The following is a 26,357-nucleotide window of genomic DNA, read 5'->3' on the forward strand; positions in this document are numbered from 1 at the left end:
TTTGTGTCTATAACATATGCTAATTTCATTCAGCACAAATTTTAACCTGCCAGGACTTCTTTTCGGAGTCTTAGATATTTGGGAGAACTCTTGACTTTGTCTTTTTAATTGGTTAGGAATTGGTTGACATGCATGCACAGGATTAACCTAACCTTATAGAATAATAAGCAATTTGTAATTATTAAAACTAATTAATTATTCTCACAAAACAATAATTAATCTTGATAATTAAAGAGCCTAATTTCTTTTGAGGTCACCTAAATTATGGCTTCAATTGGGTTGAGTTGAGCCAAGTAGTGAATGACCAAACACGACTTAACAATAAAGAATAAAAGGTTCAAGTTTTAACTCAAGTTAAGCCTGCAAACATTGCTCGAACTCAAACTTGTCACTTGAGCTCTATTGGGCTCTTCTTGATTTATTTGCACAATTGAGTCCAAACTTAAAATTAAACCCAACAGAAGCCTTTTAGGTTGACCTTAAACACATGCTTAGTATCAAGCTAAAATTTGAGCCCTGTTTTAAACTCTTGAGACGAGGTGGGAAACGAGCAACATAAATCATAGTACATCGAAAGCAAACAAAGCCTCAATACAATTTAAAAAGGAACATCCACTTTTACACAGTCTAGCAACAAAACCAAAACAACTATAGCACAAATATATTAAATTACATCAATGAGACACCCACTTATTACACATGGCTCTATTAACATCAATTTTGGGAAGCCAATCAAGATTATTATTATTATAGGGCAGCACTTTCTACCGTTAGAGAGCCATGTCAAAACCCATAATACAATACACAAAAAAAGAAAAAAAAAAAAACACATACACACACAAAAACAGAGAGAGAGAGAGAGATTTGCCTTCACAGGTGAAATCACTAAAAGTGAGTTAAACAGGTTGACATGAAGTTGATTAATTTCTTATTTGACCTATTTTAACACAAACCTATTTACATTAATCACTAAGGATTGTTACATACACATCATTAAAATAATATAAACTACACAATCAAATCATATAAAAAAATTGTTTCTCTCTCTTCCTCTTTGTCTCTCTCTCTAGTAAACCTACGCATCCCATCCTCCACTAAAACTCAGCCACAAACACCAATTATTCACAACAGCCACCACCAGCACAACAATCAAAACCAAGTAACCAATCACTACAAGTACAACAACCAAAACCAACCATCACCACCATAGTCAATACCCATCCCAAAATTGAACCCCATAGCAACCAAAAAAAAAAAAAAAAACCTCAACCACAGCAGCCACCACCCCTACAACACACCACCACCACTTGGAATTCATCACCACCACCATTAAGGCCTCGTTTGGGAGGAGGGAATGGAAAAGAATAATTTTAGAATATTTTTTCCTTCCCTTGTTTGAGAGTTTTAATGGAGGGAGTGGAAAACCCATTCCCTTATTTTGGAGTTTAAGTGAGAGGGAATGGAATGGGTAGGAGGAAACACTCATTCTTCTCTATTCCCTTAAAACCTCAAATTTTCATTCCCCTCAAAATTGGGAGGAATGGGAGAGAATGAAATTAGATTTAATGATCTTTTTACTAAAACTCCCAAAATACCCCTATATATTCAACCCTTTATTTTAAAATAGGGGTCTAATAGTAATATTGTCATAAAATGATTCTATTCCATTCCCTCCATGTTGCTCCCAAACAAGATTACTTACATTCCATTCATTTCCACATTTTTATTTTAAAACATCCAATCAAGGTTACTTAATTCCATTCCATTATTTTCCATTCCTTTCTCTTACTTAAATTCATTCCATTTCATTCCCTTATGATCATTCCATTCCATTCCATTCCCTTATGAACTCCCAAACAGAGCCTAAAAACCACCAAAATCACAGAGAGGGAGAGAGACGAGACATAGAGACTCTACCAAATCCACAGCCGTTTCCAAACCCACCACCCATAGGCGTTTCACAACCCACAACAACCACCAAACAATCCACCACCGAAACCCACCATCACCGAGACCTACCATCACCAAGACCTAATGCTGAACCACCACCAAAACCCAGCCATTGATTCAACTCTACCACTGAAACCCAACCCAGCAACCATTGAATCGCCACCCCTGAAATCCAGCCACCATTGAAACCCACCATCACTGAGACCCACCACCAAAACTCACCCATTGATTCAACTCCACCACCGAAACCAACCCAACAACCACTGAATCTTCCACCCCAGAAACCCAACCACCACCGATTTGATCCAGCCAAAATGTGTGAGACAAGAAAAGATAGATTAGGGAGAAACAAAGAGAATAAAGAGAAGATGGAGAAATGGAGAAGAGAGAAATAAAGAGAGCAGAGGGAGAGACGGAGAAGAGTGAAATAGAGAGAAGACAAAGAAGAGGGAGAGTCAGATGAGAGAGAGAAGTGGGAGAGTTATATCATGTGATCAGTGAGGTTGCATATACGCAACCTTAGAGAATTAGCAACGGGGTGTAAATATCGCTGGTTGTTATTTTACAACTCATGACACTTAAAACCCACTCCATCCGAGTTTGTAAATTTAAAAAAATTTGCAACCTATGAATAGTAAGGTTGCATATATGTAACTTATTACTGTTCATAGGTTGTAAAAAAAATATTTTTTTAATCTTGTGGTTGTGTGTGAAGAGAAAAAGAGAGTGAGAGGAAAAATAGAGAGAATAGTACATTTAATTATTTTATTAGGTAGTTTATATTATTTTATTGGGTTGTATGTAAAAATAAAAACTAGGATATATAGTAAGTTGTAAAATGAATTGGTAAAATAGATAAAATAGTATTTGAGAATGTAAAATAAGTTAGGTTTTTTTTTTTTTTGCATTCCCAGATGCTAATGCTATTATAACAAGGATGGAATTTTGGGTTTACAAACCCTGATAGAGCATGGTTTTAAGGGTTAAGTAGGTGGTTTTAAGGGTTAAGTAGGTAAAATAGTGACGGGGATGCTGGTGCTCTAACTCATAAAAAATTGTGTTGTATTTACGGACCGTTTCAAATAGGAGTAATTGTTAGTGATGGGCTTCATTTACACTATAGTCCATACAACATATTTTTAGAAGAAATATGTGAGATCACTGCGCACACTTGGTGCAGTAGTTACTTCGCAAGTATAAGGGCTTGTGGGGGTGCAATAGTCACTTCACAAGTATAAGTACTTGTAGGGTGTGGAGAGCAGGGGTTGGGGTTAAAGTCTCTAGGAGGAAGCTTCACACACACACACACACATATATATATTTAGGCTCACACATATATACACTTAGATTTGACTAGAGTATAAATTCTACCACCGTGCACCTTTGGTGCAGTGGTCACTCCACAAGTATAAATGCTTGTAAGGTGTGGGGGGTAAGGGTCGGGGTTCAAGTTTCTAGGAGAGAGCTATACACACACATACACTTAGATTAAGCTAGATTAGAAATTTTATCTTTGTAAAAAAAAAAAAAAAAAAAAAAGAAGAAGAAGAAGAAGAAGAAATTAGAAATATGTGAGGGGATGGGGGTAGTTGAGTCATTTCAAATATAGTAACAGTTAGGCATAGATTTAAAACCCTAAACCCTTCTCTCCCATGACTCCATAAGACCCCATTCTGCGAGACTGCGCCTCTCTCTCTCTCTCTCTCTCTCTCTATCGTATATAACTCAGGAGCTACACTCACTACTCATTCTCTCTGCTTAATCACTGAACCATGAGACCACCGAGAGGCGGAGGCCGTGGACGCGGTGGCAGTGGTTTTAGAGGTGGCCGAGACGGAGGTCGCGGCGGCGGTTTTAGAGGTGGCCGTTTTGGTGGTCGTGGTGGAGGCGGTGGCTTCCGTGACGAGGGCCCACCTTCCGAAGTCGTAGGTCTGTTTGGTTTCATGGTTACGGTTTGTGTTTTGTTGAAATAATGAAGCTTTAGGAGTAAATAACGTAATGGGTTTTTGGTGTGTGTGTGTGTGTGTGTGCAGAGGTTTCGTCATTCGTTCATGCATGTGAGGGTGATGCAGTGACAAAGCTCACAAATGAGAAGATACCCTTTTTCAATGCTCCAATATATCTGCACAACAAGACCCAGATTGGCAAAGTTGATGAAATCTTTGGCCCCATCAATGAATCTGTCAGTTCTGTTCTTCTTCTCTTAATTTGGGGAAGTGGCTTTTTTTTGTGTGTTTGTTTTTGACATGTGGTATGGTTTTGACAGTTATTTTCAATTAAGATGATGGAAGGCATTGTGGCAACTTCATATGCTGCCGGGGATAAATTCTACATTGACCCTGCTAAGCTTTTGCCTCTTTCAAGATTTCTCACACAGCCTAAGTATGTTCTTATACTTGCCCACTCTCTTTTATGAAAATTGCATATATTGGTTGTCTGAGACTGACAGCGGATGACTATGGTGTTTTTCATAGCTTGGATTTGTTGGTTTTAAAAAAAAAAAAACTTTTTGTGTAAGAAATGTACTACTTTTTTCTTAGAGATATGAATTAAGTCTTACATAAGAATGTCCACAGGCCTATTGTCCAATTCAGAATATCATTGATAGTTTATGTGTGTGTACTGAAGAAACTTAGTATATGATCCCACTAGAATTGCAAAAATGAAAGATTGACCTCACATTAAAAAGTATAAAACACTCAAAGTGAGCGTTTTTTTGTTTTATGTTTTTTAAAATCTTGTTTTTTTAGGGGGTGGGAGTTGGGTGGCCATGAAGGCTTTGCAATTTGAAACCAGGATTTGTACTGAGCATATGTGAAAAAGGGATAAGTCTATTTTGATTTTTTACATATGGCACCTTAGAAGGAAGATGCTAGGGCCTGGGCTTTAATGTAAACTTTTAGGAAGACACTAGTCAATGTTCAGAGGGTTATGTCTGGTCAGTTGATTTGATGAAATATTAGATTTTTCCATTAAAACAAAACTAGCCTAAGTGCTACAGTTTCATTAAATGAGTACATACATACATACATACATACATATATATATATATATATAGTATCATTTTATATACTTGAGTTTCAAGCAATAGATACGCCTCTGGAGTTGCTCTTTTAAAAGCTTGGCTGCTACTTCTTGTTTTGCCAGTGATGGTGGTTTGTTTGGCATGTAAATGCTTACACAATCAGCTTGGTGACAGTTTTACTTATTGTTATATCTTGGGATTTGCCTGCAAAGGGACTCATTCTTGCATCTAATTTTGAAAGATTAAATAAGTGATAGGATTTTTCTGGTTATTATGTATGCTTTATAGAATTGTTTGTTCCATGACACCTTCATGACATCCTACTATCCGTACCATGGGCTTCACACCTTCATACCATTTACCTTCATAACATCCTACTTCATTTTCCATGAAAGTTATTGATGGTAAGTAACATGTCATTAAGAGGAACTTCCATTGATTTTAAAATAATATTGGGCTTGGAAGATTAGGCTGGAGAATGAAGTCATGGGTTCAACGTGTAACTTACCAATAAACAAACAACATTTGGCTTAGAAGTTGGGATAGACATGATTGACAATATTACATCACTTCTCAGATAGTTAACCTACAGCTTCTCGTGATTTTAGCATGTATTAATGACATTATTTTATCCTCCACCTCAACCTCAATGTTCTCTCTCTCCTCCATTTAGCTTAGCATAGCAAACGAGGGTTTAGTGTTAAATGCTTTATTATCCTATTTTTTAACCTTTGAAATATCCATTAATTGTAGCAATACTCTTTACACTAAACATATTAGGGAAGAAAAAATATACAGATCTTTGCTGGGCCACTGGGGTGTTGATAATGCTTAGTGTGTATTTCAATTGTTGTCTGATGTGTCACTAGTGTTGTAACTGTACCTTTGTCCAATTGGGGATATGTGCATGGCACAGGCGTTTTGTATGCTTTTGCTGGTTAGGATACACTATAGCACAGTTATTAATTCTTGAGTTGCTGCAACAAGTGCTTGTATTCAGTCCTGCAACTTGATTCTTAATATTATCTTTATTAAGATGTCAATTGATTATCACATCATATATGAATTGCTCACCAGTTTGAATGCCTCCCCAACTACTGGATGAATGGGGAGTTATATTAAATCGCTTGAATGTACGCTCATGCTTTTGAACACAATTGGTGATATCTGTTTTGAATTGCATGGTTCACGTGAATTCTTGTTAATTTTGTGCATGTTGTTGAGATCTGACAATAGTGGCTTGATATTTTAGGGGACAGGCACAAGCTGGCGGTAGAGGTGGTCGTGGAGGCAGAGGTGGTGGTAGAGGAGGTGGTGGTCGTGGAGGAGGAGGTTTCCGTGGAAGGGGCGCTCCAAGGGGTGGCAGAGGCCCTCCTAGAGGTGGTAGCCGTGGTGGTGGCTTCAGGGGCAGAGGAAGATTTTAGAACATCAATGTGTAATATTGTTAGTGCTCTTCTCGTCTGCGTTGTCATTTTAAGAAGCACTGGGCAAAAAAGAATCAAAATTTGAAATGCTGATTTTAGCTATGGCTTTTGGATGTTATTGGAATATTTGTAGCCCTTTTTCTAATTGCAATTGGTACCTAGAAGCAATTTAGTTCATGAATATTATAATTGTGATTTAGTCAATGTTCCTTAGATTTGATTAGTGGTCCCGCATGCATTTGTTGCAATCCATTATTATTCAAATTATCTTCATTGTGTGGCATAAGATTAAACTCTTCTATATCCGTGCTCCTTGGTAATTATAATATGCATTCATTTAGTGATGAACCACCCTTTTTTATTTTTGGAGAGAAACCTATGTTTGTTTTGAGTGCGTCTTAATAGGACTTAATGGTTTTCTTTGGACTCTCTCTCTACCACTGCTTTTTTGGAGAGAAGCTGTTTAGAATTATTGGGAATAGCCATTAGAAAAACTAGTATTATGGTTGCGCAATGCACGACTTAATATAAAATATTTTGATAATATAATTAAATTTAATAAAAAATAAAATGAAAAATGAATTAATTTAAAATTTAGGATTAAAAAATAAATTGTACTTGTACACATAAAAGAAATTTAATTTTTATTTCTTATTTTGATATTTAAATCATTTGTTTTAGTGTTGATTTTATTCAAATAGTTATAAGTTATATCAACCCTAAACCAGCATATGTAACATTCTAAATTAATAATAAAAAAAAATATAATACTCTAACTTAATGTAACATTCTAACTTTCTAATAAATAAATACAATACTCTAATTTAATGTAACATTATAACTTTAAGAACACATTATTTTTTTATCCTAAAAAAAACACAAATATTAATATTACACATAAAAAAAATAATGTATTCAATAATTGAAATGGTTGAAAACAAAATTAAGCCAAAACCTCAATTCATTACTGAAAAAATATCCAAAATTTTGAGATTAAAAAAAAAAGGAAATTAAGTAAAGATAGACTTTCATAGAAATTTGGACGGATGGATTTTCTTGTATCCAATTTCATGTTTGACAGCAAATTTTGCTTTTAATTAAAGAATATAGATTACATGGAACAAAGCACCAAACAAAAGTCATAACAAATTAAATCCATTATAAAATATTGATGTCAGCAACAAATAATCATGTAATAAGAAATTGAAAAAATACAAATATATTGCTTGCTATATTGACTTCTAAAAAAATACTAAAATGTGTGATCAAACATAGAATTTCTGTCTATCTATAAAACTTGTTGATAAAAATCATATTATATATAATAAAAAGGCAACAAATACACAAAATCTATTTAATTTGATGACAGAAAAAAAATTACCTAATAAAATGAAAATAAAATCTAAAAAATGGCTCACACCTTTCCCTGAAGTAAGTGGTATATCTGATGATCGTAATACCCGGTCACGTCTTGCAATAATAAAAATAAACAAACCAAAAATAAGTGGTGATTTAAGGATTGACAATTTTTACATGGACTTCTAAATGGTCTCTGGTGGTTTCATGACGGCTTGCATTGCAGACTCTGACAGGCTCTGTGACGGTCCCCAATGCAGGCTCTGTAACAGTCTGTGACGGCCTCCATTGCAGGCTCTGTGCCGGACTCCATTGCTGCCAGTAGAGATGGGTTGTGCTTGAATCACTTGTGAAGTTGGTCCTCCCAACTCCATGGCTTCTTCACCCGCCTTCTTCATTTAATGTACCGCAAAGTCAGAAAAATCAAAGGAAGAATATAGCAAATAATTGTAAAGTAGGTAGTAGAAATAATGAAACACCAAAAAACTCTGTGTATATATAGTGAGAATTTTAGGTTGTGAAGAAGATAATATGAACAAAAATAAGTAGTTTAGGTGAAACTCAAATACTTTTTTTATTTTTTTATTTTTAACTTTATTATTAGGAAAAAGATGACATAAGATGCAAATTTATCCCCCAAGAAAAAAAAAAAAAAACATAGGGAAAAAAAAATGCATTGAATCAAAATACTCGTATAATACCTGCATTGAACAGCCACATTTCAATGTGAAGTGTGTTTGGTGAAAATGTGACATAGTGTTTAAGGAAAGAAGAAAAATGGATACTCCAACAGGGAACTGTTTGGGCTTCGCAGAGTTCCATGTAAACACAATCTTAGATTCATGGTGGAACTGTTGCAATCAAATCAAGCGTGTGGTTCCCAACTTTTAAAGGATTGTATAATGAATTAAGAAGAAAGAAATAGAATCAAAAGAAAGAAATGGAATAAGAAGGAAGAGAAATTAAGATTGATAACAAGTCCTATTTAGAAGCATTAGACAACGTAATAGCAAATTCCATATATAGATTCAAAATTATCTTTAATCATTTGTTTGTCTTTCGTCTTTCCTGCACATTACTCAACAATTCAGAAGTTTAAATTTTGAATAACAGTTTATTTCAATGCTTTGATTATATTTCGCATCCTACAGAATTTTTTACATCTTGTAACCCTTGTGATTTCAGATACAATTGAATGAAGGAAAATTTCAATAGAGGAGAGTTGAGATGTCACTATTATAAAATGGAAATAATATTTGTTATTTGTCAATCGTCATATCCTTCACTAAAGTCCCATATTCACCAAGATGCTTCTATCTAACCAGGCAACATATTATAACAATTAAGAAGTAGACGTAGTATTGGTCAGTTTTGAACACATATTTCTTTCAATTTTTCTCCATTTTCTATTGATGTCAGTTTCTTTTACTCTGGATTTTCATTGTTGAGTGAAGGCTTGGTTATTGGCAGCTTGTGGGAGGTTTGATATTGTGGGTCTTCAAAGATATAAGTTCAGTAGCTTTCATCAGTCTTAGAGGAAGATGATAATATGATATACATAAAATTTTTTTTTAAAAAAAATTCACCATGATAATATGATATATGAGTATTTTCCAAAATTCACCATCTTCTCTATTTTAAAGAAAGAAAGAAAAAAAAAAACAAATTCACTTGGTGATTGAAATTACTGCTGAGTGTTGACTTTTCTCCAAAAAAAAAAAAAAAAATTATAAGGAGTAGTCTTCAATTTGGGAAGTTTTTAATGAAGTCGGTAAAACAAACTATATCAAGTAGCTTAATCAATTAAAAATTAAAACCGTCTATTTTTTATGATAGCATTAACTGAATAGTAGCTTCAATTTGTGTTTTTTTAGGTTTAGAGATAGGTATGGAATGCTATAAATAAGAGATAATTAATGAGATCTTAATTAGAATATTAGCATTAATAAGTGTCTTTTTTGACCGTTATAACTCCTAATTACTAATAAGCATGAGTCTCAAAAAACTTTGTGATAGAACTTTATCATACGTACAAAATAAGCATAGATTTTTTTTTATCTTTATTTAAAAAAAAAAAAAGGATATTGCTATTATATTCAACCCTATAAGAATTTAAGCACAGATTAAATTTTCATTATTTTTGACAATTTTTCTTTGATTCCTTTATAATTTATATATTGTATTGATTTAAATGAATTTTTTCTCAAGCTTTCAGAGGATGGACTTTAGATAAGATGTTCAACTTTTATACGCCAAGCATTGATTGTAAGTCTTGTACATGGAACAAATTGAGATAAGAAATTAAGAAATTCCAAGGTCATTAAAATGGAATAGGTCCCTTACTGACCTAACCAATTGGAATATGATGAAATTTCTTCCCATCCACACTAAACGTTGTGTACACTTCAAATTTTTTCTGCATCTCATAATGATACGTTGTGGAATGGTGTCATCCAAGTCTAACATGATTGAGAGTTGTAGTTGAGACTATGGCCTAGAAGCTTTACTATTCAATACTTTGCGAGAAAAATTAAACACTCATTTGATGTAACAGGAGACTATGAAATTTGACATTGTATATACTGGGGTTTGTTCTTGATGTTGTGTAATTGTTGTAGGTATTAAAAACTCTAGTTTAATTAGTTGGCAAGTCATGTTCTTTAAGTGTGAAAAGTCTACAATGGAAAAATTTTATGTTCCTACAATAAATCTTTTGGAGAGAAAATTGTTAGCCCCCATCTCATTGGGACCCCCTATTATACAAAGGAAAAAAGGTCTAATATTCCTGAGTATAACTTAGTTACATGGAATTTTTGTGTAATTGGGCCTAGATTTCTTTTAAAAAATTTAATTATAATTTAAACTCTAATTTGGTGATTTTTATATGATTTTTGTGGTTTGATTTTGATTTAACTTCTCATGAGTGCTAAATGCTGAGGTAAAAAAAACTTAATAAAAGTGGTAAAAAAAATGCTAAATGCAAAATTAGAGTACCACTTGCCAATACTTCATACACTTCCTTATAAAGTTTCTACTTTTATATATATATATATATATATATATATATATATATATATATATATATATAGATTGATTAATTGATATTGACTATAAGTCATTGTGCCTGGTATTGCCTCCAATTTAGGATTTATTGCTTTAAAACGAGAGAGTTGCTGAAAGTGTTCAACAAGAGTTTTACTCTGACAAGTCTGTCAGCCTAAGCTGACATTAAAATGAAGAACGAAAAACTTATACAACTAGTAAAAAAACAAAAAACTCTGAACTCTGTAATGTTATTGAATGCATGTAAACAACAGAGCCCTTTGTAAAATCACACGCTCAAGAGGAATACCGAAAGGCTCTCAACAAGAATATGGTTGAGAATCATTGGAGCCTTTATTTGAAAGTAAACCAATTAACTCAGGCTTCCCAACCCCTAAGAACAGTAGCCCTTGCAACCCGATTAACTCCAAGGGTAAAGGCTCCCATTCGTAGATCACAATTGTGGGTCTTGCACATCTCCTTCACATCTCTGAAACCTCTTGTCATGTAAGTTTTCAGCTCATTGTTCACTTTCTCCTCGTCCCACATGAATCCTTGGATGTTCTGCAATTAATAAATCCACCCAATAAATATAACTACATTAACCAACCCAACATCTTTGTCAATGGCAGATTTATGTTTGACTAAAATAAAGGAGAAAAATGTGTTTTTGTTAATTCATGGTTGTAGAGTAAGCTCCACAAATTACTGCATCTGTATGCTCCTTTCTTTAAGAATGAACATGCAAATAATGAAAAAAAATTCTGTAAACTAAATAATAGCAGGTGACAACCTGTAAGGAAACTGCCCAGGACTAATAAAGTGTAAAACAGGAAAATAAAAGTACTACCTGAACCCACTCAAAGTAACTAACAGTAACACCTCCTGAGTTTGCATATATGTCTGGAAGGATAACAACGCCTTTCTTTGACAATATCTGCAAGGTATTGCTATGAATTACAAGGTTTTCCTTTTCATTGTTGTTCTTGTAGTTTTAAATTTCATAAACTGCACTGACCTCATCAGCCTCTGGGTCAGTTGGATGGTTAGCTGCTTCAATAATGAATTTGGCTTTAATTTCATTTGCATTGTCCCTTCAATCATTTACCAAAGTTTAGGCAATGATCATCATTAATATCCAACCAAAAAAGCTAATAGTAATTATGAAAGGCAAAGTAATGAGTGAAGGTTGAACTTTCTGCATCCTGGATGAAAAGTCATTAAGCCGAGTGGAAATGGAAATTATAAGGATGCTGAAAATTTTGGGTAGGTATATGTTGAGGGAAATCTTTTTCTCTTCTCCAATTTAAACAATGTTACACTTTAGTTCAAAATCAATTAGAAACAAGATCTTCTGTGAAACATAGATATGGGTAGGAAAATAACCTGTTGATAACACCTCCAAGAGCAGCTGGAATGAGAATGTCACAGTCTTCAATCAATATTGTATTCGGATCAATTGGATCAGCACCCTTGAAACCTTTGACTCCTCGGTTTTCTTTGGCATGGTTGAGTAGGCTTGGGATATCAAGTCCTTTGCTGTTCTTTATGGCTCCAGTGATGTCACTTACAGCAACAATCTTCCCACCATTCTCACTGATCAGTTGGGCAGCCCAAGATCCCACATTTCCAAAACCCTAAGAGGAAATATATGATGATGGCTTAGATGATAACAAACAATTGTGAAAGAATTGATAAATTTTTTTGTCACATCAAGCTTCCCTCCCTTTACCATATGCCCCACCTTCCGTGGTTTATTTTATTTATGATACATTCTCTTGTAATATGAACAACCTAGATGGTACTTGGTATTTATTTTTATCTTTTATTCTTAAGCTATACACACGACCTCGCCTTCCACCTAGAACTTGCAGGAAGGAGGAGGTGCTAGTTGAGTTAGAGCTCATTTGCAGCACTTTGTTAGTTATTACTTATTACTATAAAAAGTTTTTACAACTTGATTATTGTTGTTGTTGTGAACCTTGTTCATGAATTACGACAATGCACAACAAAAGTTCAATTTTATATGTGAGCATCACTCCACAGCATAAATGATAAAGGATAGTAGTATGGTATGGAAGCTACACCTGTATGACAAACCGTTGTCCAGAGATGCTCTTCCCATGCTCATTGAGAAGTGCCTCTGTTGCAAAGAGCACCCCTCGTCCAGTAGCTGCATCTCTGCCTAGAGATCCACCAAGGTCCTAATTTAGACCAAAAGGGTAATAAAAAGAAAAGGCCTTAGGACATTTAAATCATGTACTGAACCTAAAGTCTATAGAAACAGAATAAATCACAGTGATTTCACATAATTATCCTTGCACTTGGGAGCTATTATGGTACATAAAATTATTTTTGCAGTGCATGTGTTATATAAAACCTTAGAAGGTAATATTTAAGAATGGATTGAAAAAACATAACCAGAAAAACTCCAAAATCTCCCCTTGAACAGAAGAAACTTGTTTTCATGTCATCAGGCAAGTTAGGAGTCTATAAGAATATAGCCACAATTGGATGCAGAGTTGGATTTCTCTGTCTCTCTCTGTCTCTCTCTCTCTATATATATATGTATATATACTTACAATAGGTTTTCCTGTCACTACTGCTGGTGAGTAGCCATGAAATTTTGAGTACTCATCTAGTATCCATGCCATAGTCTGTTTAACCCCAAAGCAGGTGGAAGTGCCAAAATCAGTCAAAATTCATTACAATGTCAAGCCTAACGCACAATTATTCCACTTGTTAAAAATAAAAAGAACGGATTTAATGAATTTTTGCATGACCTGTGGACCTGTTCCCATATCAGGTGCTGGAACATCCGTGTGAATTCCAATCAGATCATGTATCTTTTGGGTGAAAACTCTAGTAAGTCTTTCTAGCTCAGAGTTGCTTAATTCCCCTGGATCACATCCTATTCCCCCTTTTGCCCCGCCATATGGGATGTTAGCTACTGCTGTCTTCCAAGTCATCAATTGTGCTAAAGCATTTACTTCATCAGGGTCAACCTGTATCATCCATAGAATTATTCAAATTGAAATCCAAAATAGGAAAATAAGTAGCAAGAAGTATCTCAACTCCCGGTCAGAAGTGGACTGAAATTTGAACAATTGATTTTAAGTCCTCTGTGGATTTTTTTTTGACATTTCTACTTAATGCTGCACATTGGAGAAACTTAAAATGAGGAAAAGAAAGGAGAAGTTGTTGTCACCTTATTGAATATATATATTTTGACTCCTTAATTACTAATCATGATAAGAATACATAAAAACTGTTTTTTGTTTAATCAAAATAATGACATTCCTATGAAAAGAAACTCCTTACAACTCTAGTTTCAAAAGATTTTAAACATCAGAATGTAAATAACCTCTGGGTGGTATCTGATGCCTCCCTTCATGGGGCCTCTAGCATTATCATGCTGAACCCTGAACCCAACAAAAGATGCCAAAGTGCCATCGTCTTTGGGTATGGTACACTCAACCTGCAATTTTTGCTCAAAAGCAGTGAAAGAATCAGAGTCAAACAAACTAAATTAAATGTTATACATGCGGGAAAACTGAGCAAGTGATTAACATTTAATCTAATCAAATCAGCTACATGGTCATCCAAACATGACAAGAGGATATAATAAACTCCCACCAGTCAAAGAAGAATCTAAAATAAATGATTTATCGAATTAAGAACACTTTCCTGCTTGATTAGTGTAGCAGTACTTAAAGATAAGAACAGTATGTATGCGGACTTGATTAGTTTATATTATGATTGTATGGTCTATTCGTTGGCTTCCTGAACAGAGAAACTATAATTAAATAAAAAGGTTATAAAGTCTTGGAAATTTAAGCATTTAATACCTCCTAGCTTCTAAAATCAGCATGAAGGATGCAGCTGAAATAACTAACTGAACGTTTCAAAATCATATCCCCACTTGACATATGTACTTAATTGAGAAAAAAAAAAAAAAAAAAAACAAAAAGTTTGAATTCTAAGTGAAAGAAAAGAAGTGAATACTGGAGTTGATCTTGACATCTAATTAAGAAAAGATATTATGTGGTTGAATGAGCAAACCATCTGGGTTGTTGACACTAAAATCACACTATAAGTGAGAATGAAAATTTTCTTGAATACTCTTGATCCTTTTCGTATGTTTTCTAACGACATAGCAACTACATTTTGAAAAATATGTAACATCAGAGGAAAACTGTATTGGGAGAAGATATAGAGAGATTCAATCACCTTGATTTCTCTAAAAGGAATTAGTAAGCTTTTTTCAAGCTTGGAGTCCAAACCCAAAAGCCGAGCTGCCAGCTTAAAGTTTCTGTTGGTTGCAACTAATGCATTCATGGTTGTCTGAAAACTCTGTAGAGCCAAACACAGAAGTCAGGTCTCTGTCTTGTAAATGCAAATAAGGAAGATAGATTAATTTTGAATTACATTTTGCTCTAGAACAAGAGATATTTATATATCAGTTACTCCATGTCAATATAAGACAATAATTAATAATATCTTAATAGATGTATGTAGGAAAGATAAGATCAAGAGCTTGCTCACTTAAAAATTATCATTAATGTGGAACATACACATGCTGCAGAATAAATTAAGAGAAACAAGGAAAACATAATTCTCTAAGGAAATGTATGAAACATGTGCTGTGGCCTCCTACTAGTCAACATTGGCAATTGTTTGCATTTACAAGACTACTGTTTGACGAAGATATTTGTTTGTTTGTATGTTTGTTTTTTTCTTGGTTTGTTTGAAGTTCACTTTTTATTTCTCTGAACAGATACCAAAGACATTTTATCAAAGTATCCTACAATCCTGGTGGAAAAGAAGCAAGCAAAAAAGCCTCAAATGTCTTGTCATCCAAAATTGATATATTTGTAGAACTATTGTAACCATATATTTAATCTAAAAGTAATATTTCAGGTTCTGTATATTTCCTTAAGGACAATCATATAGATTGTGACAGACGATTCCAATCAATTATCTACTACACGAATTACATTTTAATAACCGTTAGAAAATTAAACAGATGTGTAATGTCAAAAGGAAGATCTAAGAAGACACTGCTTGAAGAGGACTAGGAAATTGACCATAGGATTTCACATTGATCAATTTGTTCCCTGCAGGCAAGTACCACATGCAATGGTTCTAGAATCTTAACAATATTAAATGCATGTAGCAGATAATATGAAAATATAGTATATATTTTAATCAATCTAACCCAATGTTAGTGATTAAGTTTATGAAGTTATGCGAAAGATTACAAAGCAGAAAAATTACTTGTATTATTCAAAACATTTGTGCTAAATAAAAAACGTTTTGCTGACTCGATTTCTATCTTGCAAATGGATATATACATTTGTGGCACAAGGGAAACGTGAGTATTTCGATTTTAAAGTCTTGATCTCAAGGAATGTGATCCTACTTCCAGGTCAGGTATGAGTAATATGCATGTAATTGCAGTGTTTTTTCTAGATATCCAACTAGTGGCGTAATATAATTTTATATACTGGAAACCTGATCTGTACCTTTTTTTTTTTCCCCTCTCTTTCTTCCTTTTTTGCTATCTACAAGTGATTGGAAGGACATAAAATGAACTTTTCTGATTCCAGTCTTTAAATTAATATGTTAAGGATCTACAGCTAATCCCAAAAATCTTGATCTCAAAACTTTGTTGTTGTTATATACTTGACTATCATAGGTTATAAAAATAAAGGGACATCCAAACTTAAGCTATTACAATGGAATCGAAGAAAAAAAAAACATAATAAAGAAAATAAGGATGACGAAAGATTAAGTAGTCATTTATACCAATAATTTTTTAAATCATGAGTTGGTAATTGGCTTTTTGCAAAAGGATCAGTCCCACTTAAAAATATATAAATATTTATTATTTAGCATAATTAAATTAAAAGGTATACTTTACCTAGGAAAGGAGGTGGTATGTATGAAACGTATATGTAAAGTACAGGCTAGGATATGCAAATTTAAAAATTAAACAGAATAAAGAAGGGGAAAAGGGAATGTATTAAGAAGATTTTACAATTAGTAGGCATGCAATAAAATACTAGCAATTAAATTATAATAATTAAAAAAAAAAAAAAAAAAAAAACAAGAGAAGAAGAAGTAATCTTTCGTAAAACAAATTGGGGGAATACGTAATGAATTAACTAGAACTAAAATTCTAATAGATTATTTAGTAAAAGACTATCTAGAACTGGAATTCCTAGATTAACCAAGCAAAACCTTTGAACCACGTTAGTTTTGGGCTTCGACTCTTATAAGAGTGGCTTGGATTTCAAGGTTATTATGGGCCGAGATATCAGGGAAGTTTACTCCAAGCCTAAATTCTCCGGACTTGGGTCAATTAGTGTTCACTAAGTGCTCAAGTTGGCCCAGCCCAGCTCCCTTTTTTTCACTCTATTTTTTTTTAATCTCTAAAAAATGTATTGCGCTTGAAGTGATTTTAACCTTTCTTTGATATTTATACCCTCCTTTCATTTGAGCATGAAAGAAAAGAAAACTATATCTATACCCTTAAGCTTTAGGCATTTGAGTTACAATCTTTTTCTGATAAAAAAAAGAGCAAAAAAGGGAAGTTCAACATACATTTGAAATATTTATAGATAATGCTAGTCTGACCCAAATCCTAACTAAATATCATGTAGTATTCGTGAGCAGTAATTCTAATTTTTCTTGCTTTAAAAAAGAATTTAGAGGTGGAACTTGTCTACTAGAAATGTCAGAGTGCAACAGAGAAAATGGGGGGGGGGGGGGGGGGGGGGGGGGGGCGGGCCACAATGTTGTTGCTAATTTCAAACCCAAAAGCTTGAATCCAAAAAAACTAAATTATTACATGTTCCTTAGATGTAAAGTCAAGGATCGATGAAACAAAAGTGTCCCCGAAAGGTCACAAACCTTTGGGACTCTGGCCCTTGGTAATTGAGAAGGGCCAAGCACAAGTCGCCCCGCAAAGGTCACCAAAGGGCGCCACTCTGGAAAAGCTTCAAAAAGTGTTTATGAAGCTCAAAGACATGAAAATTTTAAATAAAAATGGACCTATATGCATTAACAAAAACAAACACAAAGAGACAACATGATCACCAAGACTCGATTGTAAAAAAAACATATATAGAATAAGACATGAGAGAGGATTGTTACAAAAGTTTCGTACCTAGATAGAACTTCAATATAAATTTGGCAGCAACTGATGAATGTGATGGTGGGCTTGAAGCAAGCAAGCAACAAGATACAAGTTAATATAGCACCGAATCTAGGAATCTATATATATAAAAGTAGAGAAGTAGGCGAGGAATCAGAATCGAATTCCTGAGGAATCCAAGAGAGCTCCAAAACCCTGTTAAATATAAATCCAGAATCTTGCAGACATTATAAAGAGCAACAGTGGATGATGGAATACCTCAACGTCACACTCCAACATGTCGTGTGTCTCGAAAGAATATGATACCCTTTACCACACAGCATCAAACTCATCTTCCATTAATTAGCATAGTCACTTGTCACATTTTTTGGTGCATGGTAAGGGCCGCTTGATAATGTTGTTCTAATAACGTTATTTAAGTGTTGTAAAAATATGTGTAGGTGAAAAAATGTGTTGCATTGTTTAAATAACGAAAATTGCTGTTCAAATAATGTTACCAAACAGGCCTAAGTGTCTTTTACCAAAAACAATAACTTGTTGGTTTGAATTAAGAAATCAGCATCTTCAAAATAAATTAGGAATAAGATTGATTGCTATAACATCTCTCACACCCCATAAAAAAAGTGAGACTTCTGTGTATTTATTGATACGACTTGTCGCACACTTGCATACTCTCAATCGGTCAAGGGAGTAAAATGAGAGAATAATCAAACGTGGAAATGCGAACCAGAAACCACTAGCAACACAAATGGGTAGACAACTACGTGCAATCCAACGCGATTCCCATAAAAAAACTATAACATCATTTGGAAAAGATGATGAAAGGCCAATGTGTTAATTATTATAAGTCTTTGCCATTAAATCTTATCTTAGTCGTTGCTTTGATTCTCAAAAATAAAAGAAGTCATTGCTTTCAAATTTGAATCTTATTACCACCGTATACCCTTGGTGCGATGGTCACTCCACAAGTATAAGTGTTTGTGGGGTGTGGGAGTAAGGGCCGGGGTTCAAGTCTCCAAGAGGGAGTTTCACACATATATATACATAGATTAGGCTAAAGTAGAATTCTATCTTGTATTAAAAAAAAAAAAATTGAATCTCATTAACTACCGCACACCTTTGGTGCAGTGGTCACTTAGATTAAGTTAGAGTAAAAATTCTATATTGTATCAAAAAATTTGAATCTCATTATTAATATTATGGTGGGTATTTCATATTTGTAGGGCTTCAATTTGAATGCCTACTTGCGTGTTTCTGCCTGCTCACCCCATATCCAAGTATGTTTGTTGGAACAAAAGAGAGATATGTTTCATTTATAACAAAATTTAGGTAGTACCAAGTACAATTATGAGGTGTTGTATAAGTTTCACAATCAAATTTAAAGGGATGACAATCAATATTTTCTGATGTTTTAGACGAAAAAATTTAGAGTTTAAATTTCGATACTTATAAAAAAAATAAAAAAATAAAACTTTTTTCTTTATTTGTGATTAGTTTATAAATTGTGTCATAAAATTGTAATATCATTATATACCATAGATAGTATTTTTTTTTTAACAGACCAATTTTATTGGAGAAATTAAATGTACAGCACCTAAAAATCTTATAAATCTAGTTTTGTCCTTAAGTTATCATTGGGTTATTCTTTCTCAAAAAAAAAAAGAAAAAAAAAAGAAGAAGTTATCATTGGGTTATTCGTATCTTTGCTTTTTTTGCTTTTTCTAAGGTTTTGTCAGCCAAAAAGATTACACTAATGGGATGAAAGCTCAACTTCAAGCAACTTTTTAAAAATGAGATCGTAGTCTCCTTTGCTGACCTGACCACAATTATTGAACAATTTCTGGCTGAAATCGTGTAAGCATTTGCCTTTACTCACAGGTAGGCGATGTGCTTATCCTAATGGTCACACTTATTATAAGTTATAACAACCGGTGGATGTCATCCAGCGTGTGTATTATTAATTATTTTATAATACTAATATATATTATATTGTTTAAAAAATTAATTTTGATTATGTATTTATATGTCACTAAAATAATGAAATAAATTGTAATACATACATATATATATATATATATATATATATATATATATATATATATATATATATATATATATATATATATATATCAAGTGTACATGTATATTTAGTTATTACATTTGACGTTTTCAATATAAGAATTCTTATGATTTTTTTTCTTTTTTTAAGAGTTTTTTTATTTTATTTAAATTTTCTTAAGAAAACGTATGAACTTTTGAAGGTTGAACATCTAAGATTTAAGGTTTATAATTTTTAATTTGCAAAACTAAATATACATGTCAAGAGATTAAAAATATAATAACAATTGAATAGAGAAATATAAAATTATATTATTTAATATCTTAAGTTTAATTTTATATACATGTGTCAATCACTTACAAAGATTAAACATTTTCCAAATATATAAATAAACACAAATAACACATACAAAAACTCAATATATTCCCTAAACATAACTTTTAGAAACCCCAAATGTCGCTGAAGCACGGTATCAAGTTTTGACAGCGTTATTGAGAGGTTTAGATCATATGTACCTAAAACTAAAGCTAATTTCATACTCTTCTTGATGACACTGATTTTCTCTCTCTCTCTCTCCCTTTTTCTTTTGGCCCTTCAATATTTGGTGAAATTGGAATATATAAAATAACATGCATTATAACATGAAAAACTAATGAAATTAAAAACTAAATGAAATACTACTTTTATAGATATATATATATATATATATATATATATATATATATATATATATATATATATATATATGGGGGGGGGGGATAGAACGAGGACCCAAAGCAGTTAATGAAATGGGCAAGGGCAATTCCGAGGAGGTGAACTTCGTGAAGTGTCTTTAGAAAGAGCTTACATAACTTATAAAGAGGTTGAACTATTACAATTGATAAGAGCATCAAGGACTCCTACCTAACCTTGAAGGGACAAGAATCAAGGGTGAAGGGAGCATAGCGCAATCCAAGGGTGGAAAAGAACAACTTGGCATTGAACAAGAGAGGGAAGAAGAAGGAAGGACAAAGCAGTCATCCCTTTCGTATTAAATGTACTGCAACCATTTAGCTGGCTGCTTTAATGGAGAAATGACCATTAATAGTGTCCACACATCTTATACCTTGGTGTAAAGCCTACTAGTAAGGCATTTATGAGACAAGTATCAAGGAAGTGTGATCAGAACTCTCCAAATGGAAAGCCCAGATGTATTGTGGCTAACTATATAAAGAAAAGAAACACCTGGATCTTGGAGGGGGAAAAAAAAGAAAAAGAGAGAATACAATTGTAACAACATCCTCGAACCGAACCAAACCTGAGGATAGACACTTAGCTATTTCAAGGCTCTTACCTATTCAATATATTCGTATTATCCCATAATCTAGTCTGATTTCCATTAATTATCATAAAATGGGTACTTAGAGGATGATCTTTCATCCCACCTCTAAAAATTCATTGTGTGAGTAAAAGTAATACGATAATGACCATAGTTACGCTTTTTGCTCACTACAATATATATATGTATGTATGTATGTATGTATATGTATGTATGTATGTATGTATATTTTGAATATCTTTATTTTACACAATACTAGATAGTAGATTTTTTTTTTTACAAAATATAAAACAATCCATCGACCCGACCCGACCCGACCCAACCCAACCCAACCCAACCCATGTGGACTAATACTAGATAGTAGATAGTAATGTTTATGGATGTCACTAGAGGAAAGATTGAAGGCCTTTCTATTAAAGGGCTTTTTTCTTCTTCTTCTTTTTTTACCATCACACATGTGATTTACTTCATACTAATTATGTCAAACTTATATCAACGCTCCAATCCCATACTCTGTTTAGAAACAAAGTAAATCTCAACATTTACCTTACTTCTTTCTCAAAAAAAAAAAAAAAAAACATTTACCTTGAAGAAAATGAAAGATTGAAAAGAAAATGACAATTCTCTTTTGAGAATACTAAATATTTTTAACACACACATGGGAAGAGGGGAGAAAGTCTTAAATAAATTTACAGTGGTGTATATCCAAAAATGCCTAAAATGACAGTTCTCATTAAATCGAAAATAATATGAACTTTTTAAAAAACTTATTAGATCAGAAAATAATGCAAGGCCAAAGAATCACGTTTCAAATTAAACATGTGAACATATATAATATATTGATCTGGGAAAGGAAAACAAATGGATAGACTACTAATAATAATATCAAAATGGCATGGGATAGGATTTAACAAATGAAGCATCCATTAAAGTAAAAGCTAGAATATTCGCAGAGTTAGAGCTTGCATTGCATGCCTACCTATTCTATAATCTTCTTTTCTAAATAGTAAATACAGCTCCACCGGTCACAAATATTATTCGAATCTATGCAGCAAAGTACGTAGAAAAAGGAGCTTACCTTAAAATATAAAAAGAAAGAAAAGAGGCATTGAGAAGGGAAGCACGTACTAATAATTAGGCAGCCTTTGGTAAAGGTTACTGGTTTTGGATTTTAAATTATGGCATAGAGAAATTTGGCCAACGAATTTTGGTGGAATGTATATTATTTTAAGAAAAATGCTAGGACTATAACTTTTATCACAATTTGCTCACGTGGCAAGTCGTGAGCGGTAGAGTTATGGATCCAACACTTCTACTCCAACCCTCAACTTGCCACGTGAGCAAGTTGTGGCAAGAACTATGACAAAAGTTGTGGTCCTAACATTACTCTTATTTTAAAATTCTTATACAATACTTAGATAGAAAGAAAAAGAAGGGAAGAGAAAGATGAGGAGGGAAATGCTTGTATTTAGGGGTGTTCATAAATCCAATCAGGTCAAGTTAGATGATTTTTTGTGGTTGAGAAATCCCTAACTCATCACATACAAACAAACTATCTCAACCTAGTCCACATGGGCTGGGTTGGGCCGCTGGATTATTTTATATTTTCTAAAAAATTGGAATTTTATCAATTATTTAAACACTTTTTTTTTCAATAAACTATTACAATTCACACAATTATAGTCTAAAATTTTAAATCTATCAAAACTAGTTCTCAAAATACCAAAATAAATCAAATTAAAATTTTGAAATAAGAGTAATAAACTAAATTTATATGATGGCCGGGTTGGGTTAGATGAGATGAAAAAAAGTATCAAACCGAACCTAACCCAGCCAAAGGGTCAAAATAAAATTCCAATCTAATCCTCAACTCACAAAAAACAAACTTAAAGGATTGGGTTGGGTAGGGTGGGGACAGTTTTGTTCTGTTGATGGGTTGAATCAATGCAACCCCTAATCATATTTCCTTCACATTTCCTTGGTTTGGTGCACATGAGATAAAAGAGATTGGGTTGATGTGGAAGGATGCATATCTGTGGGGCACACATTTTTGTTTTCAATCCCAATTGGGCTAATTAACAAAGGGGGAAGGGAGAGAGACTTTGTGGTGATTTTAACCTTTATATTGTAAAATCAATATAATTTACCCTTAATATATTATCACAAGTAACAAAAGTATTTAATTTTTCCAATTATATAGGAAAATTATTTGATATTTTTGAAGCACAATGATGCGATGCTACATTTTCTCACATTTACAGTGGATTCTATCATAAATTTAATTAGTGAGATCTACCATAAATATAATAGAAGAGAACACTACATCACCGTGCTCTGAAAATACTCAATAACTACTTTTAAAAGTACAAAGATAAAAACATATAGGTATAACTTTTTCAATTCTTTTTGAAAAACAAACAAGGAAAGGAAATAGTTTTTCTTTATGTTTTTTATTTTTATTTTTTTTGCTATTTTACTTTCCCATTTTTCCTCTAGGAATATCTAGACATGGTGTTAGTATAAAGTAACTATTCTGGTGAAATTGTATTTAGTTATGATAGTAAGGGCATATTTGGTAGATTGTAATAAACACTGTAATGTAATTTTTTTTTATAGGCTATAATATAATAGTTATTTTTATAGTTTAGCTATTTTGTAATTTGGTTTTGTTTTTAATATAGGTAATGTGGGGACACAATTTTCAGACCAAGTCCAAAATGTAAGGGATTTTGGCCCAGTGAACCCAGTACAATAAATTTGTAGAGAGTGGGTCAAAGAGCTAGGTTTTAGTGCTTCGATAACAGTTAATATGGTTTTGAATGATGAGCCAACAAGAATTGAACCCGGTTTGGCGAGAAAGTTGGTTCTCGGTACAGTCCGAGGAGCTCTGTTCTAGCATATATTGGATGACTATGGTTACAGGAGTTGTTGAAATTGCTATAGTGCTTTCTCTTTTCCTTTTTTTTTTTTTTTCCCATTCTCTGAGATCTCTACCCTTATTTACATTACATCTCTCCCTTCATCCTTACCCTACACGTGGACCACATGTGGACAGTTGATGGTTGTCCCATCAGCCCCCTCTAAAAGTCTTCTGGGGTGACTGTAAGGCTGCCATAATACTGTTCAGAGGTTACTTCCTCATTAATGCGGTGGTAGCAGTTTTCCCTTAGATATTTTTGAGTCCTTATCCCTCTTGTATGTTCATAATGCTCATTGCTATCATTAGAACTTCCTGGAAGGTCATCCTTGATCATTAGGATCTATACCAGATTTACGTTTGGCTTTATCCGAGGAGATAGTACTCCTCGGACTCGGACCACCCATGCTTCTCGGCCAAACCCACATGCTCTCGGCCAAATTCCAAAATTCATGATCCCACAGGTAATAATCATTCATTATGATTAGGTATTCTCTAAATTGAGGAATAATTATTCATTTCTAAAAAGATTTTGATAACTATTCCTAGGTAAGTGTAATAATTTTTTAAAATTAATATATTTCCAAATATAAAAAATTTTCATATGCATATAACAACTATAAAAATAAAAAAATTATAAAAAAAACCTCTCTCTCGAAATTTAAAAAATATTATTTTTTCAGAATATAATTGTATGAGTAAAATATTTCCTAAATATAGATATTCAGTTTTATTTTATTCAAATATTATAACTTATAACTAAACTTATGAATAAGTTTAGTTAATCCATTATAAAACCTTTTATTCCCAATAATAAGGATTAACATTCTTGTCGCAATCTTCATTTAGTGTACCAAACATGTCTTAATAAATACATTTTTTACCACAAAATAATACTCCTTCCGACCCAATGCAATCTCCATTTAATATCAAATGTGTCTTAATAAATACATATTTTTACCATTCTTGCCCTAATCTCCATTTAGGGTTGTCATACTTCATATTTATATGTTTCTCTTAAAATAAATATATAACTTTACATGCATATAGCCTTCTTCCAAATATATGTCTAATGTAATTACTATATCTATTTAAATACAATTACATAAATACAATGAAAATGGATATATATATATATTGTGGGGGGTAAAAAGATCCTGATGGGAACATGGGCCTTTTGGGCCGTGTTAAGGAGGGCCGACCTGACCCTGGGTTTAGAAGTTGTTAATACTATGGATCAGCCCATGCGCCGAGGATCCGAGGACCCAGCCGAGGGTGAACTTACCCTCGGATGAGCACCAAAGAACTCGGGATTTCATAGTAAAGGTTAGGGGATGGCACAGTTAAGGCCAATGGTTAAAGGGGGAAACCCTAGAATGCCCCAGAAGCACCGGTGTTGAAGAAATGTCAAAGATAAAGGCTGCTACCTCCACATTAAAGACCCTGCACCTACCACCCTGGCCGCATTAATGGGGAGGTGACACTTGAACAGTGGAAGGGAAACTTCTAGTTACTGTTCAAAGGCACTAAGAAAAGAAATATCTAGGCTAAGGGAGGAGTTGGGGCAACACGTGTATAAAGTATTAAAAAGAAGAGTATTTAAGAGAGGACTTAGAACAGACAAGAGGGGGGGACTTTCTGTAACCTAAAAAAGAAAAAAGACAAAGAGAGAGATAATATAAGAACAGCTCTCGGCTTACGTCCGAGGAGGCCCAATTACAATATTCCTTGTTGTTTTAAATTACTTGCAATCTTTAGTTTGTCATTTAATCCTCACCAACTTCTAACCTGGGTTTCACGCCCACACTTTACAAATTATTATTGTTTAAGGCTCATTGGGCCTGAGCCCATAACTGTTCTTGGGTCCAGGTGCAATTGTGCACTTACATATATATATAGGGGTAAATTGGCTTTTGCCCTTATTTTTTAAAGTATCTAACACAATGTCCCTGTTTTGAAACTATTAAGCACCGTGTTCCTATTTTGAAACTCAATTGTTAGAAAATTGAGTTTCCCATAGAAATTGATTTTATGATTATCAAGTTCTAGGTAAGTTTTTGCAATGCTGGAGGAGCACCCGTGGCTTTCTCCAATTTAAAAAATCCAG

General features: G+C 33.4%; 2 protein-coding genes across 6 annotated transcripts; one reads left to right on the forward strand and one right to left on the reverse strand.

Moving 5' to 3' along the window:
* The first annotated feature begins 3,597 nt into the window (after window positions 1-3,597).
* On the forward strand, window positions 3,598-6,666 carry LOC142610615 (putative H/ACA ribonucleoprotein complex subunit 1-like protein 1). Its single transcript, XM_075782478.1, has 4 exons — window positions 3,598-3,879; window positions 3,984-4,132; window positions 4,217-4,332; window positions 6,228-6,666. Exons 1-4 carry the CDS (start codon window positions 3,723-3,725, stop codon window positions 6,397-6,399), a joined length of 594 nt encoding a protein of 197 aa, XP_075638593.1. The 5' UTR covers window positions 3,598-3,722; the 3' UTR covers window positions 6,400-6,666.
* A 4,219-nt stretch (window positions 6,667-10,885) lies between these two features.
* LOC142610270 (glutamate dehydrogenase 1) lies at window positions 10,886-18,156 on the reverse strand. Of its 5 annotated transcripts, none has more exons than XM_075782043.1 (10): window positions 17,969-18,156; window positions 15,028-15,150; window positions 14,162-14,275; window positions 13,581-13,802; window positions 13,380-13,454; window positions 12,885-13,001; window positions 12,184-12,434; window positions 11,816-11,891; window positions 11,648-11,734; window positions 10,886-11,361 (listed from the first exon to the last, which is right to left on the reverse strand). In XM_075782043.1, exons 2-10 carry the CDS (start codon window positions 15,133-15,135, stop codon window positions 11,176-11,178), a joined length of 1,236 nt encoding a protein of 411 aa, XP_075638158.1. In that variant the 5' UTR covers window positions 15,136-15,150; window positions 17,969-18,156; the 3' UTR covers window positions 10,886-11,175. The 5 variants fall into 5 exon arrangements, with proteins under 5 accessions (XP_075638158.1, XP_075638161.1, XP_075638162.1 ...); XM_075782046.1 differs by lacking the exon at window positions 17,969-18,156 and adding an exon at window positions 17,713-17,784; XM_075782047.1 differs by lacking the exon at window positions 17,969-18,156 and adding an exon at window positions 16,323-16,962.
* Window positions 18,157-26,357: the final 8,201 nt, after the last annotated feature.

The sequence above is a fragment of the Castanea sativa genome, chromosome 9, assembly GCF_040712315.1.
Source record: "Castanea sativa cultivar Marrone di Chiusa Pesio chromosome 9, ASM4071231v1".
NCBI lineage: Eukaryota > Viridiplantae > Streptophyta > Magnoliopsida > Fagales > Fagaceae > Castanea > Castanea sativa.